Source organism: Thamnophis sirtalis, unplaced genomic scaffold, assembly GCF_051295495.1.
Source record: "Thamnophis sirtalis isolate CommonGarterSnake01/CBP01778 unplaced genomic scaffold, rThaSir2_p1.2 scaffold_3, whole genome shotgun sequence".
NCBI classification, from domain to species: domain Eukaryota; kingdom Metazoa; phylum Chordata; class Lepidosauria; order Squamata; family Natricidae; genus Thamnophis; species Thamnophis sirtalis.
Genome location: NW_028261383.1, coordinates 170,045,969 through 170,061,061, shown reverse-complemented (window position 1 = coordinate 170,061,061; position 15,093 = coordinate 170,045,969). Strand labels below are relative to the sequence as shown.

Here is a 15,093-nt window from a genome sequence, read left to right as displayed (position 1 = left end):
CCATTACACAAGCTAGATTTCACCATCAGTGCTAACCCCTCATTTCAACCCTCAGCAGTGGTGGGTTTCAAATTTTTTTTGAACCTACTCTGGGGGTGTGGCGTCCTTTGTGGGAGTGGCTTGATGGCCATGTGACCTGGTGGGAGTGGCTTGCCGGCCATGTGTTTCTCTCTCTCTCTCTCTCTCTCTCTCTTTCCTTCCTTTTCTCTTTGTCCCTTTTTCCTTTTTTTCTTTCATCTCTCTCTCACTTTTTCTTTCTTCTTTCTTTCTTTCTTTCTTTCTTTCTTTCTTTCTTTCTTTCTTTCTTTCTTTCTTTCTTTCTTTCTTTCTTTCTTTCTTTCTTTCTTCCTTTCTTCCTTTCTTCCTTTCTTCCTTTCTTCCTTTCTTCCTTTCTTCCTCTTTCTCTGTATGAGTCTGTCTCTCTGTCTGTCTGTCTGTCTGTCTGTCTGTCTGTCTCTCTTTCTCTGTGTCAGTGGTGGGTTTCAAAAATTTTTGGAACCTCTTCTGTAGGTGTGGCCTGCTTTCTGGTGGAACCTCTTCTAACCGGTTCGGTAGATTTGACGAACCGGTTCTACCGAACTGGGGTGAACTTGTAGGAACCCACCTCTGACCCTGAGCTACAAATACTCTCCTTCATTAATAAGAAGTACCCTGTGAGTTCAGTGGTATTGTCCATCATAAATGGATTCAGTTCAAGTTGAAGAAACATTCCTTAGCTATTACTTACTTACAAGTGAGTAAAAGAAAAATGGAAGGACGTGCAGAAGTTTATTCAGCCCCAACTATTGCAATAAGATTTTCATAAGGATTGTACTCATGGTTCATAAGAAAGTGTAGCATCCTGTTGAGGGAGGCTTAGACTTCAATCAAACCTCACAAAATTGGGTGAATATGATGGAGTAAGTTATTTAACCCCTTCCTCCTCCAGGCATTCATTAATTGCTTACACAACTTGTTTCGCCAGGTCTGGTAAAATACCTTGTAGTTTGCACTGATACAACATGCCAAATTTGGTTAATGTTAACATTGATTAGTATAGGTTTCTGTTTCAGTGGATTGTGTTCAGGGCCGGATTTAGATGAAAAGAGGCCCTAGGCTATTCCACTTATGAGGCCCTTTCACCTCCCATTTTTAAGTTTGTAAATTACATGAGAGACAATAAAATACATCATTACTGTGATATCTATCAATATATATCAATATATATAGCTGGCCTCCCGACGGAGGGCGGCTCTGCTCTGCGGCAAAGGCAGCGAGGCCAGCCGCCTCCCCTGCTGCGCTCAGCTGCCCGGCTCGGCCCCCTCGCCCTCACCTGCCTGGCCGCTGGTGGGCTCCGCGTTGACGGGGCGGCTACTGGGAGCGGCCGCGCCTCTCGCCCGACTGCCGGTGCCGGGAACGTGGGTGGGCTCCCCAACTGCTTTGGCGCTGGAACGATCTTAACCAACACATTTTTATGTTTGTTTATTAGTCATATGCGTAGAATTTCTCCTTATTTTCGGTTCAGTGTTTTAGTGTTGACTGTTTTTAGAATAGTGTAATTTTAATTTTGCTAACAATTTGAATGTAGGCCCCTCTTGATCTTGAGGCCCTAGGCTGAAGCCTAGTTAGCCTATAGGAAAATCCGGCCCTGATTGTGTAAATCCAACCAATATGATTACTTTATGTATCAGTGTTGGATGCAAACTAAGAAAAGGGTTACGGTTGAAATAAGTTGTGTGAATGCAGCCTCTATAGTTGTAGACAGAATTCCTCCCCTCCCCTCCCCTGGGAAGCAATATAGAGTAGTATGCAGAGGGCGGGCTGACTGACAGCCTCATTTTGGCAAAAAGCATTTCTGCTGGATGATCATTCACAAATCATCCCTGTTAGTAGAAGCATTAACAATATGCACCCTCTTGTGCTAACTGCCGTAGATAGGCTTGTTGTTATAGAAACAGCTAGTACATATCATGATATAATTATCTTGGAGTATGAGCTTAGCTCAGCCATAAATGAATGCTAACAGATACAGTATATTTGGAGCAAAAGCTAGATTTTTTTGGGAGAAACACATAAAAGGCAATGTTTTAAATACATCTTGTAGGGGGAGAGAGTAGAAGAGAGAGGTTAGAGTAAGGAACTCTCAAACAGAGACTAATTTCACTTAGAATAGGTACAGTGAGAAACAAACACAACAGATAATTACAAACCCAGCAGATAATTGTCAAAACCTTTCCCCTCACCTAGACCTGCCATCGAAGAGCCGAGGTGGCGCAGTGGTTAGGGTGCAGTACTGCAGGCCACTTCAGCTGACTGTTATCTGCAGTTCAGCGGCTCTAATCTCACCGGCTCAAGGTTGACTCAGCCTTCCATCCTTCTGAGGTGGGTGAAATGAGGACCCAGACTGTGGGGGCGATATGCTGACTCTGTAAAACCGCTTAGAGAGGGCTGACAGCCCTATGAAGCGGTATATAAGTCTAACTGCTATTGCTATTTGGTTAAAAAGTCTCTTAGGGTGAAGAGATGATACAATTCCTGACACCCAGAAAGAACAGGTTTTCACCCAGCGTTGAACAAAGCAATGGCACTTTAAATAAGTACAGCTGTAACCTACATCCCTATGTACTGTAGTAGTTAAGTTTAGCAGCCACTGGTCATTTCTAGAGAGGGTACAGGACTCCTCTGCCAGGGTGGCAAGAGAAAAATCCCAGGCGGGTGTCCCCCCGTGTGCAGCTGACTCTGGCATCAGCACCATTATTGGCCTCCTGCCAGCCCAGTGCCATGCCTGAGAAAGAGAAATATGTGCCTGTAACATTACCTCTGCTGCATGAGTGCACGCAGCTATTTTGCTGCCAGCCAGAGCTTTAGGAGACATTGCCATGATGGGCACCAGCAGCTGTAGGCTGTACCATCCCCAGGGCAGTAGGCAGAAGAAATGGGACATGTTAAGGTGTGGTCTTATCATGTGTCAGATGTATTTGTATGCGTGTGTCAGATTGGCTGGTATTAGGCAGAGAACAGAGGCAGTCACTAAATCTAAGGCACATGTAAATGGACAAGTACCAGCCTGCATTTTGTATAAATAATTCTACTGCCACGAACTATTTCAGCCCCAGCACTGTCACTGCTGCCAAGGAGTGTAAGGGCCGGATTTAGATGAAAAGGGGCCCTAGGCTATTCCACTTATGAGGCCCTTTCACCTCCCATTTTTAAGTTTGTAAATTACACGAGAGACAATAAAATACATCATTACTGTGATATATATCAATATATATCAATATATATAGCTGGCCTCCCGACGGAGGGCGGCTCTGCTCTGCGGCAAAGGCAGTGAGGCCAGCTGCCTCCCCTGCTGCGCTCAGCTGCCCGGCTCGGCCCCCTCGCCCTCACCTGCCTGGCCGCTGGTGGGCTCCGCGTCGACGGGGCGGCTACAGGGAGAGGCCGCGCTTCTTGCCCGACCGCCGGTGCTGGGAACATGGGCGGGCTCCCCAACTGCCGCAGCGCTGGAACGATCTTAACCAATACATTTTTATGTTTGTTTATTAGTCATACGCATAGAATTTCTCCTTATTTTCGGTTCAGTGTTTTAGTGTTCACTGTTTTTAGAATAGTGTAATTTTAATTTTGCTAACAATTTGAATGTAGGCCCCTCTTGATCTTGAGGCCCTAGGCTGAAGCCTAGTTAGCCTATAGGAAAATCCGGCCCTGCCAGTAACCAAGCGTCCGAATCACAATCACCTGGCCATGAAGATACTGCAATGACTGTGACTTCAATGACTAGTCAAAAGTCTCGATTTTCAGCCCTGTCGTAACTTTGGTCACTGAATGAGTGGTTGGTAAGTGAGGACTACCTGTAGAAAGCATTCACCTTGCACAGTTGGCAAAACCCAACTCTTTCCTGGTACATTGACCTCCCTGAAGAAAGTGTTAAATTCTGTGTTTTAAACTTAGATCTATTGCTCTTTTGAAAGATCACTAAGTGTATATGAAAATGTCCTTCTGGGCTCGGCTCCAAGTGGGGAAAAAGACACTGGAGACATGGAGGCTGCTTGGAAAGATGGTTTATTGGTGGACAGGACCTCATGGCTTGAGCCCTGAACAGAAAAGGCGATCACATGCTTCAATGTTGGTGGAGAAGAAGAGAAGGGCTGAGGGAGGGGCTTGCTAGGCTTTTTATAACCTGTTCAGTCCCACCTCTCTGTTTCCTGTTCCTGTGTAAGAAATGTATTCTGATTGGTTGTCAGACTCCCATGGGGCCATGCAGGGGAAACTCTTTAGGCTGTGTTTTGAATCCAGGTTTGGTTGAGTTCTCAGATGCCATGTGGTCAGTTGGGGCCAATATTATCATGCTTTAATCCCATCCCCCTGGAGCTAAAGTAGAGAAGCCTTTATTATGTAAAGTGGACTAGCTTGGCCTTCTTAATGGCCCATTGACAAAGTGGGGGATGGGCAGGAAGCTACAGGCAGCTATTCTGTCTTTTAAAACATGTTTCTTTCTTATTCTGCCTTTTCAATATTTCCTAGGATATTTCATTTTTCTGGGAGAGGGCTGGGTGATAACTTCCTACAGTACAAACAGGTCAAATACTGTTCCAGAAGAACGCAAGGCTCATGTCCATCTGGAAAGCACATCATGCCTGAAAGGTCTTATCGGATGTCCCACTGGAACTGGGTACCTGATCTCTCCACTAGCCCAAGCCAAATGACCATGAAAGGCAAGGCCCAGTGCCCACAAGGGATAGGCTGTTCCCACAATAACGACAGGAGCAAAGGGAAAATATTACTTCGAATCAAAACAGTGAAATGGGAATATAAGCTGCCCCTGTGCAGAGGAATTGTAGCAACAGTTAATGAGGTGTCTTTGTGTCATGGAATATGAGTGCTTGCCACAAGACAAAGCAGGCAGAAGGGAAACTAAGCAACAGTTTATTGTTTATTCTACAAGGGTGGGGTTTTTAAACATAATATTAATTTCAGTTGTTTCTAATAGGAGAGGGGCTGAAGTCAATCATCTTCCCATGACAATTTGTTCTGTCGGAGGCATCCTGGGTTTGGAGGCATTTCCTTTGCAAACCCCACTCTTATAATATGTCTCATTAGTGGAATTGACCCCATCTGATGGCCTCTAGAAGTGGTTGGATGACAACTAATAAGAGGACATTAGGTTCGGAAGGGCCTAGTAGTTGGAGAGCTATTGCCTCTCTGCTATCCTAATCTTTTCCTAATTGTGGATATGTAGCAGTTAGCAATAGCAGTTAGACTTATATACCGCTTCATAGGACTTTCAGCCCTCTCTAAGCGGTTTACAGAGTCAGCATATCGCCCCCAACAACAATCCGGGTCCTCATTTCACCCACCTCGGAAGGATGGAAGGCTGAGTCAACCCTGAGCCGGTGAGATTTGAACAGCCGAACTGCAGAACTGCAGTCAGCTGAAGTAGCCTGCAGTGCTGCATTTAACCACTGAGCCACCTCGGCTCTATATTCTATATTGATGTGTGTGACATGAATTGGAGAGTCACTGAGGGATAAGAATTGAGGATTGGATACAGGTCAAAGCTTGGGAGAATTTAGAAAGAAGAGAAGGCTTTGGCTGGCCACAAAATGGCTGCTATTGTTGGCAGGGTACTGTAGCACAAAATACCATTTTATCAGAGCGCAAACTGGGGAAGCTATTTCCTAATCATCATCTCTAGCTTCACAAAATATAGTTTCCCATCGTGACCCGACAAATGCGCGCACGACAAAAGCACACCGATGAAACTGCGGTGAGAAAACCGCGACATCATAAACGCGCCCACAACAACGCGCCAACAAAAACGCGCACACAAAAGTGCGATTTAAGTTAAGGTAAGGGTTAGGTTCAGGGTTAGGTTTAGGTTTAGGTTTAAGGTTAGGTTTAGGGTTAGGGTTAGGGTTAGGGTTAGGGTTAGGGTTAGGTTAGGTTTAGGGTTACGTTCAGGGTTAGGTTTAGGGTTAGGTTTAGGGTTAGGGTTAGGGTTAGGTTCAGGGTTAGGGTTAGGTTAGGGTTAGGTTTAGGGTTAGGTTTAGGGTTAGGTTCAGGGTTAGGTTTAGGGTTAGGTTTAGGGTTAGGGTTAGGTTCAGGGTTAGGTTCAGGGTTAGGTTTAGGTTTAGGGTTAGGGTTAGGGTTAGGGTTATGATTATTAGGTTGTTATTACTTATTTGTTGAAGGCACGCTTTTGCCAACGTGCTGTTGTCGGCGCGATTTCAACCTCACGGTTTTCTCACCACGGTTTCGTCGGCGCGCTTTTGTCGAGCGCGCATTTGTCGGTGAACCGTTTCCCATACCTGTTGGATTTTGACTTTTTGGACTTTTTGCAAGATGTGGCCTGAAAGCGCTCACTCTATTTACTTTCTCACAATGCCTGTGTGAGTCCTGGAGGGATAAAGGCAGTGCTAAGGGGGGGGGGTGCTTTGCTTTGCCCATTTCCCATTGGACTTTTTTTGAATTAGAAGAATGAGGGCAGGGGTTTGTTGACAAAATAAGGTGATTGCTAAGGGAGAATTCATCAGGTATAGAAAGAGTTTTTATGCCGTAAGAACCACATAGCCTACTTCTGCCTTACAAAAGGACATGCCTGTGGGCTTGGGGAAAGGGCTCGCCCATTTTAGTCTCCACATGGAAAGAGTAAAGAAAGCATCGTTCTGAAGCCCTGTTTTGCAAATCTGGGCAAAGGAGAGGGGTTTGGAGAAGAAAAGTGGGAAAGGAGCATTTGGGAGTTCTACCCAGCCATTCATCCTCCAAAGGGCTCCTGTTGTGTCCGTGCCATGGCGACCGCGAGGTGTCAATCAACACCCACGGTTGCCATGGTTGGCTGAGACGCGCCGGCGTAGTTGGCGGGAGAAAGGCAAGGTTTTCATTGGTTCCCGGTTTGACAGCTACCATATAAATAACTGTCAAACCGGGGAGGTTCTGTTTTGTTTGCCTAATGATTAAACAAGCTGTTGATTGCAGAGATTGCCTCAGTCATTATTACCTTCGCTGAATATACAACACAGCTCCCTTTCCATTATTTTTGCCTGTCCTTCCCCACCATCACTCCAGTCCCATATGTCGAAATTTTAAAAGTTCCTTGGTCAGTCCTCCTGGAAATTGAACGTATTCAGTTGGTTGTATAATGTGAAGTCAGTGCAGTATGGATCTCGATGGAAGAATATCCCTGCATCACTTTTGAGTTACTGTAAGGTAGATGGAACTGCAGCAGCGTCCCAGGCTGGTGAAAAGAGGGGCTATCAAAACATCCAGGATGCTAGCCCAGAGGGTACGAACTGGAGGCATGGCCATGGTACACAGCTGGATGCAAGGCATCACACACCTGTTGTGGGAAGAAGGAGGAGGGGTCATTTTAAAGTTCGAGACAAACCTTCCCTATTCTTCCTTAGTTTACACTTCAGTGAGACAATCAAGTTGTTTGACTGAATCTATATCCTGCTTTTCTGCAATGTATCAGCTAACAACAATTATAATGAAAATGGAAAAGTAAAAGAGAACACAAAAATAAGGCATATGCCCAGAGATGGGTTCCTACCAGTTCGTACCAGTTTGGTAGAACCGGTTCGTCAAATTTACCGAACCGGTTAGAAGAGGTTCCACCAGTAGACCCGGAAAGCAGGCCACACCTACAGAAGAGGTTCCAAAATTTTTTGAAACCCACCATTCACACAGACAGACAGACAGACAGACAGACAGACTCACACAGAGAGAGAAAGAGAAAGAAAGGAAGAAAGAAATAAAGAAAAAAAGAAAAAAAGAAAGAAAGAGAGAGAGAGAGAGATGAAAGAAAAAAAGGAAAAAGGGACAGAGAGACAAAAGGAAGGAAAGAGAGAGAGAGAGAGAGAGAGAGAGAGAGAGAGAGAGAGAGAGAGAGAAAACACATGGCCGGCAAGCCACTCCCACCAGGTCACATGGCTGGCAAGCCACTCCCACAAAGGAGGCCACACCCACAGAGTAGGTTCGAAAAATGTTTGAAACCCACCACTGCATATGCCTCCAAACAATGAAAATTCTATTAAAACATCCTTAAAGATTTGTTGGGAATTCAATGAATGAACTCATGCAATTGACATTATGGAGCTTGTTTGATCTAATGCAGGGATGTCAAACTTGCGTCATCACGTGATGTATTGCAAATCCCCTCCTCCCCTTCTTTAAACCGGGCATGGGCATGGCCAGCATGTGGGCTGCAGGTTTGACACCCCTGATCTAGTGGTTCAAGGCACCAAGCTAGCGAAACCATGAGTTCAAGTCTCCCATTAGCCATGAAAGCCAGCTGGGTTACTTCAGGCCAGTCCCTCTCTCTCAGCCAATCCATAGGATTGTTGTAGAGAAAATAGGAGGAGAAAGGAGTATTAGGTATATTCACCACCTTCAGTTATTTATAAAACTAAGGCAGGATTAATAAAAATAAAAAGGTGGATAACAAGGAAGGAGCTGGCCCTGTCATCCTTTGACAAGAATGCTCAAGTTTGAGAGTGACAACCGAGAAGGACAGTGGTGGGATTCAAATAATTTAACAACCGGTTCTCTGCCCTAATGACCAACGGGGTAGGTGGGGCTTGGTGGTCATGTGACTGGGTGGGCGTGGCCAACTCAACATCACTCAGGTCGATGGGTGCTTCGTCTTAGCTGTTACAATGTAATAAGGGTTAACCGGAGAGGCAGTTTCTGTAAGCAGGTCAATAAAGATTAGTCTAGAAACAACACTAGAATGTTTCTTTCCTGCCTTCCTTACAGGATTAGCCCTGCAAAGTGGGGAAAAACAAAAGGAGATTTCTTCCAACAATCGGTTCTCTCAACTACTTAGAAAGTTACCAACCGGTTCTCCTGAATAGGTGCAAACTGGCTGAATCCCACCACTGGAGAAAGGCCATCTTATCTTCCTGCCAAACTCTACTTAGATTAACCAAATAGATCAGTTAAGCCTACTATCTAAATTGTTTTGGACATTTTTTCCCCATTATATAACATTTTAGTACTAGTATTTAGTACTAGTGCTAAATTTATTTTGTACTTCACACAACGGTTAGGGTTAGGGTTAGGGTTGTTTTATTTTGGATTGTATCATTTTGATTTTTACATTTTTCCCATTCTAACTAATGCTTATGCTATCATAAAGGTTTTTTTAAATCATTTTCCTTCTAAAATTCCTGCTTTCTTCATACAATGAGGTTTTCTGTCCAGAACAAACAGATATATTTTATCCCACATAATTACTCAATTTATATTACTAAATATAAATTGTTTCAGGATTATGATTCTTTTTGTGACTAACTTTAGTGACAACTTTGGAGTTGCTGCTTTCCCTGATTAATACTCTGAATGTTTGCATTATTCTTATGGCAACTGGACTATAAGAGTTGTAAAGCATTCTGGAAAAATGCAAAGCAGACATGGAGATTAGCCCTGTTGCTGACTCATTTCTTCTTTTGTAATAGCCTAATTCCTCAGAATGCCTTAATTACACAGCAGCAACTGCTTGTCTTCCTTTCAGTGACAAAGTACTTAAGGGAAATGGTGACAAACATTACAAGTTTATACCAAATGCATTCACAATTCAGTCCAAGATAATGTTGTACATATATTTGTGTGCAAGCCCTTGCCAGCATTGTGTAGCAGTTAAGTTCCTGGAGTAGGAGTAGGAAGACCCATGTGCTTTCAACCTTAAACTGGGAGAGTAAAAAACACCCATCAACCAACGTGCACAGGGCCAACATAGTAAATTATGATCCCTAGCTTTCAGTGAAGAGATCTTTATCTTGCTATGGATTCCTGTGGGCTGAAAGCAGAGGTGATATATTCTACCAGTTCAGGCTATAGCAGTTAGAGCTTTCAGCCCTCTCTAAGCAGTTTACAGAGTCAGCATATCGCCCCCACAGTCTGGGTCCTCATTTCACCCACCTCGGAAGGATGGAAGGCTGAGTCAACCTTGAGCCGGTGAGATTAGAACCGCTGAACTGCAGCTAACAGTCAGCTGAAGTGGCCTGCAGTACTGCACCCTAACCACTGCACCACCTTTGCCCGAACTGGTAGTGGAAATCACAGTTGGCTCTGCTCACTGCCCTGGCTCTACGGCATCCGATTTAGGCCCTTTTTTTTTTGCCAAAAGCACATGCACGGAGGTGGCCCGTGCGCACTCACATTTGCGAACCAATAGGGAAGGTAAGTGAACACCATCCCTAGCTGAAAATAATAATTTCCTCTCTCCCTCTTTTCTTCTTCCATGGAATGGGGAAAAGAATGGGGCTAGCTTTAAGGCATAATGTAGGCATTTTTAAAGGGGTGGGGATATCTTGGGCTTCCTCATTTGCTTCAGCACCCTGAATGCCCCCCTTTCTTTGTCACCACTGAGCTGAGGTGGCACAGTGGTTAGAGTGCTGTACTGCAGCCACTTCAGCTGACTGCTATCTGCAGTTCAGCGGTTCTAATCTCACCGGCTCAAGGTTGACTCGGCCTTCCATCCTTCCGAGGTGGGTGAAATGAGGACCCAGACTGTGGGGGCGATATGCTGACTCTGTAAACCGCTTAGAGAGGGCTGAAAGCCCTATGAAGCGGTATATAAGTCTAACTGCTATTGCTATTGCTATTGCTACCAACTCTAGTAATCTAGCTTTAATTGAACCATAGTTTGTTAACCAGATGTCTAGGTTCATACAATACTAGGTTCAGCCATAAACTAGCTAACTGATTTTTCTCCTAGTATGTGATGTAGTTTTAACTCCTGCTGCTGTTCTCCCATAGTCCCTATTTGCATACCCCCCAGTGGTCCAGTGGCTGCCTTATCTCCCACTCCCTGGCATATTCCTTCTCCCATGTCCTTCTCCTGTCCAACAGAGGGCACTGGAGTCAATAGTTGGGTTCTGCTGTTGCTTTCCATTGGATTTCTTTCGTCTACCAAAGAGAGGCATGGGAAAGCCGCTATAATGTTTGCTTATAAATGAGAAGGTTTGGAGCCCCATACACAATGTACAATGTCCATGTGCTGCAAAGGTGGGTTCCTACCAGTTCGCACCTATTCGGTAGAACTGGTTCGTCAAATCTACCGAACCGGTTACAAGAGGTTCCACCAGGGGACCCAGAAAGCAGGCCACATCTACAGAAGAGGTTCCAATTTTTTTTGAAACCCACCACTGGTCCTTGGATATGATTATTCTACACTATCATGCTCATATTTATAAAACTCAGTGCCTCTGTGAAAGGTAAGGATGACTTCTGCGCTTGTGGTGCAATCAGAACATTGCGTGTGTTGAAGTTGTTTTAAGGCAAACCAAAGATGCCTTTTAAAAAACAAGTTTACATCCTATTCTTATGCAGGCCAGTGCTGTGTGTGAGGTAATTTAAGGTGGTTCTGACGAGTGTCGTCGGCATCTTCATATCCGGTCACATGGATGGCAAGCCACTCCCATCCGGTCACATGGGCAGCAAGCCACTCCCACAAAAGAGGCCACACCCATAGAGTAGGTTCGAACAATTTTTGAAACCCACCACTGATGTGCTGTGAAGATTTCTATGGCCAATTGAGTTCCTGCACGGTTTCTATCTGCTCCCCCAATAACTGAAATTACTTTCTTCAGAAAAAAAATTCAGAAGATGTGCTTTCCATTTTGCTGCAAAACCCTCCAATATTATAGGTTCATTCTACAACCTGCAGGAGGACTTGTTCCCATACAAAATGTGTTTTCTCTCTTATCAAGATGTAGACTGCAAAAGTCCAGATACCAATGAGTACGGCTTTCTCTGGTGCATCTATTGGCCATCTAGATCTTGCAGTCCAATTTTGGAAGTTCTATTATGTCAGGTCTGCTGGTATGAGGTCTCAGGCGTGGGGAGGATGGGGTCAGAGAAATACAATAATGCAGGGGGAAAAAAGAAAAATCGGACTCAGAGGTTCAATGGCATGTAGATCAGCCATCCATAACCTGCTTTTGATGGATTGGGTTAGGGAAAGATGATGTAGATCAGGGGTGTCATGTCATCATGGCAGTGTCACATGATGTATCAGGACTCCCCCCTCCTTTGCTGAACCAGGCATGGGCATGGCCAGCACGTAGCCCGTGGGTCGGGAGTTTGACACCCCTGATGTAGATAAAGCCCAAAACTTTGCTCTTTGTGATTGCAACGTGTGATTTATGATACACCAAATATTCTCTAAGGTAGCCCGTGAGAGAAGGAAGATTGGTGGCACTCAGCAATTGATCTTTCAAGGCCCCTTGAAGAGCCGAGGTGGCGCAGCGGTTAGGGTGCAGTACTGCAGGCCACTTCAGCTGACTGTTATCTGCAGTTCAGCGGTTCAAATCTCACCGGCTCAGGGTTGACTCAGCCTTCCATCCTTCCGAGGTGGGTAAAATGAGGACCCGGATTGTTGTTGGGGGCAATATGCTGACTCTGTAAACCGCTTAGAGAGGGCTGAAAGCCCTATGAAGCGGTATATAAGTCTAACTGCTATTGCTATTTTTGGCACTGGGCTCACACAGTGCAGATGTGGTTGGCTATTGATGGCTTGCTGGATTGTATAAACAGCTAGTGAGGTTGTTTTATGATTTCCTGTGTTATATGAACCTAGACAAAATAAAAACTCTACAAAAAAATTCATCTTCATTATATCAACATATACAGTTTACGGTTTGTTTGTTTTTTAAAAAATCAGTTTATAAGTAGATTCCTATTACATTCTTTAGGAATTTATTGTTTTCTTTGTTACCCATTTGAGTTCCCGGCATTGGATTCCTAGAAGTCTCCTATTCAAGTCCTCACCAGATCTGTCCCTGCTTATGTTTTTAAAAGATCAGCCAAAATCAGCCAGTTCTGCTGTTTGCCTGTCTGTGTACAAACCAAGGTGACTGGATTAGTTTAATAAGCCATTGTCAAGGTAATCGTGGACCAGAAAGTTATACAGAGATAATTACCTATAGGGATGCAAGTAATATGAGAACTACCTATTGCCTATTGCAATGGTTGACAGTTCTCCTACTGATGATTAAGAGGTTCCTTTGTTTTTAAACCAACCAGGAGCACAAGTTGGCTGGGAGTTCCAGTAGGTTCAAGTCAGTGGTGGGATTCAAATAATTTACCAACCAGTTCTCTGCCCTAATGACCAGCTGGGTAGGCGGGGCTTGGTGATCAGGTGATCATGTGGGCATGGCCAACTCAACATCACTCAGGTCGATGGGCGCTTCGCCTTAGTTGTTACAATGGTAATAAGGGTTAACCGGAGAGGCAGTTTCTGTAAGCAGGTCAATAAAGATTAGGCTAGAAACAACACCAGAGTGTTTCCTTCCTGCCTTCCTTACAGGATTAGCCCTGTAGAGTGGGAAAAAAACAAAAGGAGATTTCTTCCAACAAATCGGTTCTCTGAACTGCTTAGAAAGTTACCAACCGGTTCTCCCGAATAGGTGCGAACTGGCTGAATCCCACCACTGGTTCAAGTGATGTTAGGAGACAAAGCCAAAAGAAGATGCTCACCAGATATGGAGGCAGCCCAGGCAGGCAAAGAGAAAACCTGAGCATAAAGAGACTGGCACAGCACAGAGCAGTGAGATAATACGGTAGCACCAAAGGCGGGAGCTCTCAAAGGTGATGTCACTCCAGGTCCAAATCCGATCAAAGGTACGGAATGAGGAAGGTTCTGCAAGGATGTCGGAGAATTCCAGCTAACAAGAAGAACGGGAATCTGGTTACTAAGGCTTCCTCACTGGACAGGTTAAATTAGATTAGGCAGAGCAAAGAACCTGGACTCTGGTTATCTCTATGTGTAGACACAGTACTGTCAGCCTCTGTTCTGCAAGACCCATGAAGCAAGAAATACACAGACATTAAGGAATTTTAATGCAAGAATAAGCAGAGCATTTAGGCAGCTAAAGTCCAGCTCTAATTTATTAAAGAATTAATTATGGTGGCATTTCTTTTACTCTCTTCTTCCTGAACATTAGCAGCCTGGACTGAACTGCTAGTTATGAAGTAAATTACTAATACATTCCATTCCTTTCTCTGTTCATTGTGTCTAATATTCCTCCTCCTTTCTGAGGTTTCCCCATAAATGCAGGAGTGTGTGTGTGTGTATGAAGAGAGAGAATGTCTGACTACTGATGGACTTTGAGACATATTATAAGGAAATCAATCAGGAAAGACAGAACATTTGGGACTGAAGTAGGGAAACATAAGTAAGGCTGCTTACTTTCAAAAAGCGGGAGGAGACGGAGTATTATGAGAGGACATAACTCCCTTGCTGGATGGCATGGCTTTTTACACAGGGGTTCTTACATCTTGGACAGCCAAACGTGGTTATTCCTTGGTTCCCCTTCTTACCTTTAGATGTTGGTTGATCCCATGTGGATCTCGGGGATCAGTTTGGGGTGGTATGTCGACAGTGGATTGCAGAAGCATAGTTCCTGGTTCTTGCAAATGAGGATCTTCTGGATCTAATTTATACTCCACCAAGTATTTATCACTGATCATCTTGAGAGTAGCTCAAGGCTTCTCAGTCTATCCGATCCAGGGATGCTGTTGAGAACCTCCTAACACATGAATCTGTGACACTCTCCTTTTTTACAACACTATGTCTTATTCTGAAATTATCCTCCCCGTCTATCGTGTCTCCTCACACTGTCTTCATTGCTATACAGGAATCTGACTCCAGTTCTATTCTCAGCTTCAGCCAACATAGATTGGAAGGAAAGGCCAGTCAAGGAGGGTGGATCTTGGCAGTTAGACACACACACACCACCTGGTATTTTCAGCTATGGGGCAAGCCACATGTATGGGGACAAGGGTTATAAATATGCCACTGTCCCAGTGATCCTTTGCTGGGAGACGGAAATGGTGGGGAGGAAAGAAGGCCAGCTAAATATACACGAAGCCAGGCTATTCTTACAACTGGGATTAGGATGGGGTTCCATGGACTACAGCAGAAGAATTCCAAGGCAGAATAATTATGCTGTGGTTTCATCAACGTGGGGCGCCATCTAATGGCCACTGAACTCCTCATAGATTTACAGAGTAATGCAGAAGTGAAAAAAGATGTTTTTATGCAGAAACTGCTGAAATCCACATAGTAATAATTAGGAATACAGTAGTTTGCATTTGATTCATGCACTGCGC

At 44.5% G+C, this 15,093-nt stretch overlaps 1 protein-coding gene across 1 annotated transcript; it reads right to left on the bottom strand.

Annotated features, from left to right (window-relative positions):
- Positions 1-6,832: 6,832 nt before the first annotated feature.
- On the bottom strand, positions 6,833-14,539 carry LOC148048363 (caveolin-2-like). Its single transcript, XM_087707929.1, has 3 exons — positions 14,302-14,539; positions 13,459-13,646; positions 6,833-7,315 (listed from the first exon to the last, which is right to left on the bottom strand). The coding sequence occupies exons 1-3, from the start codon at positions 14,449-14,451 to the stop codon at positions 7,165-7,167; spliced, it is 489 nt and encodes a 162-aa protein (XP_087564055.1). The 5' UTR covers positions 14,452-14,539; the 3' UTR covers positions 6,833-7,164.
- Positions 14,540-15,093: the final 554 nt, after the last annotated feature.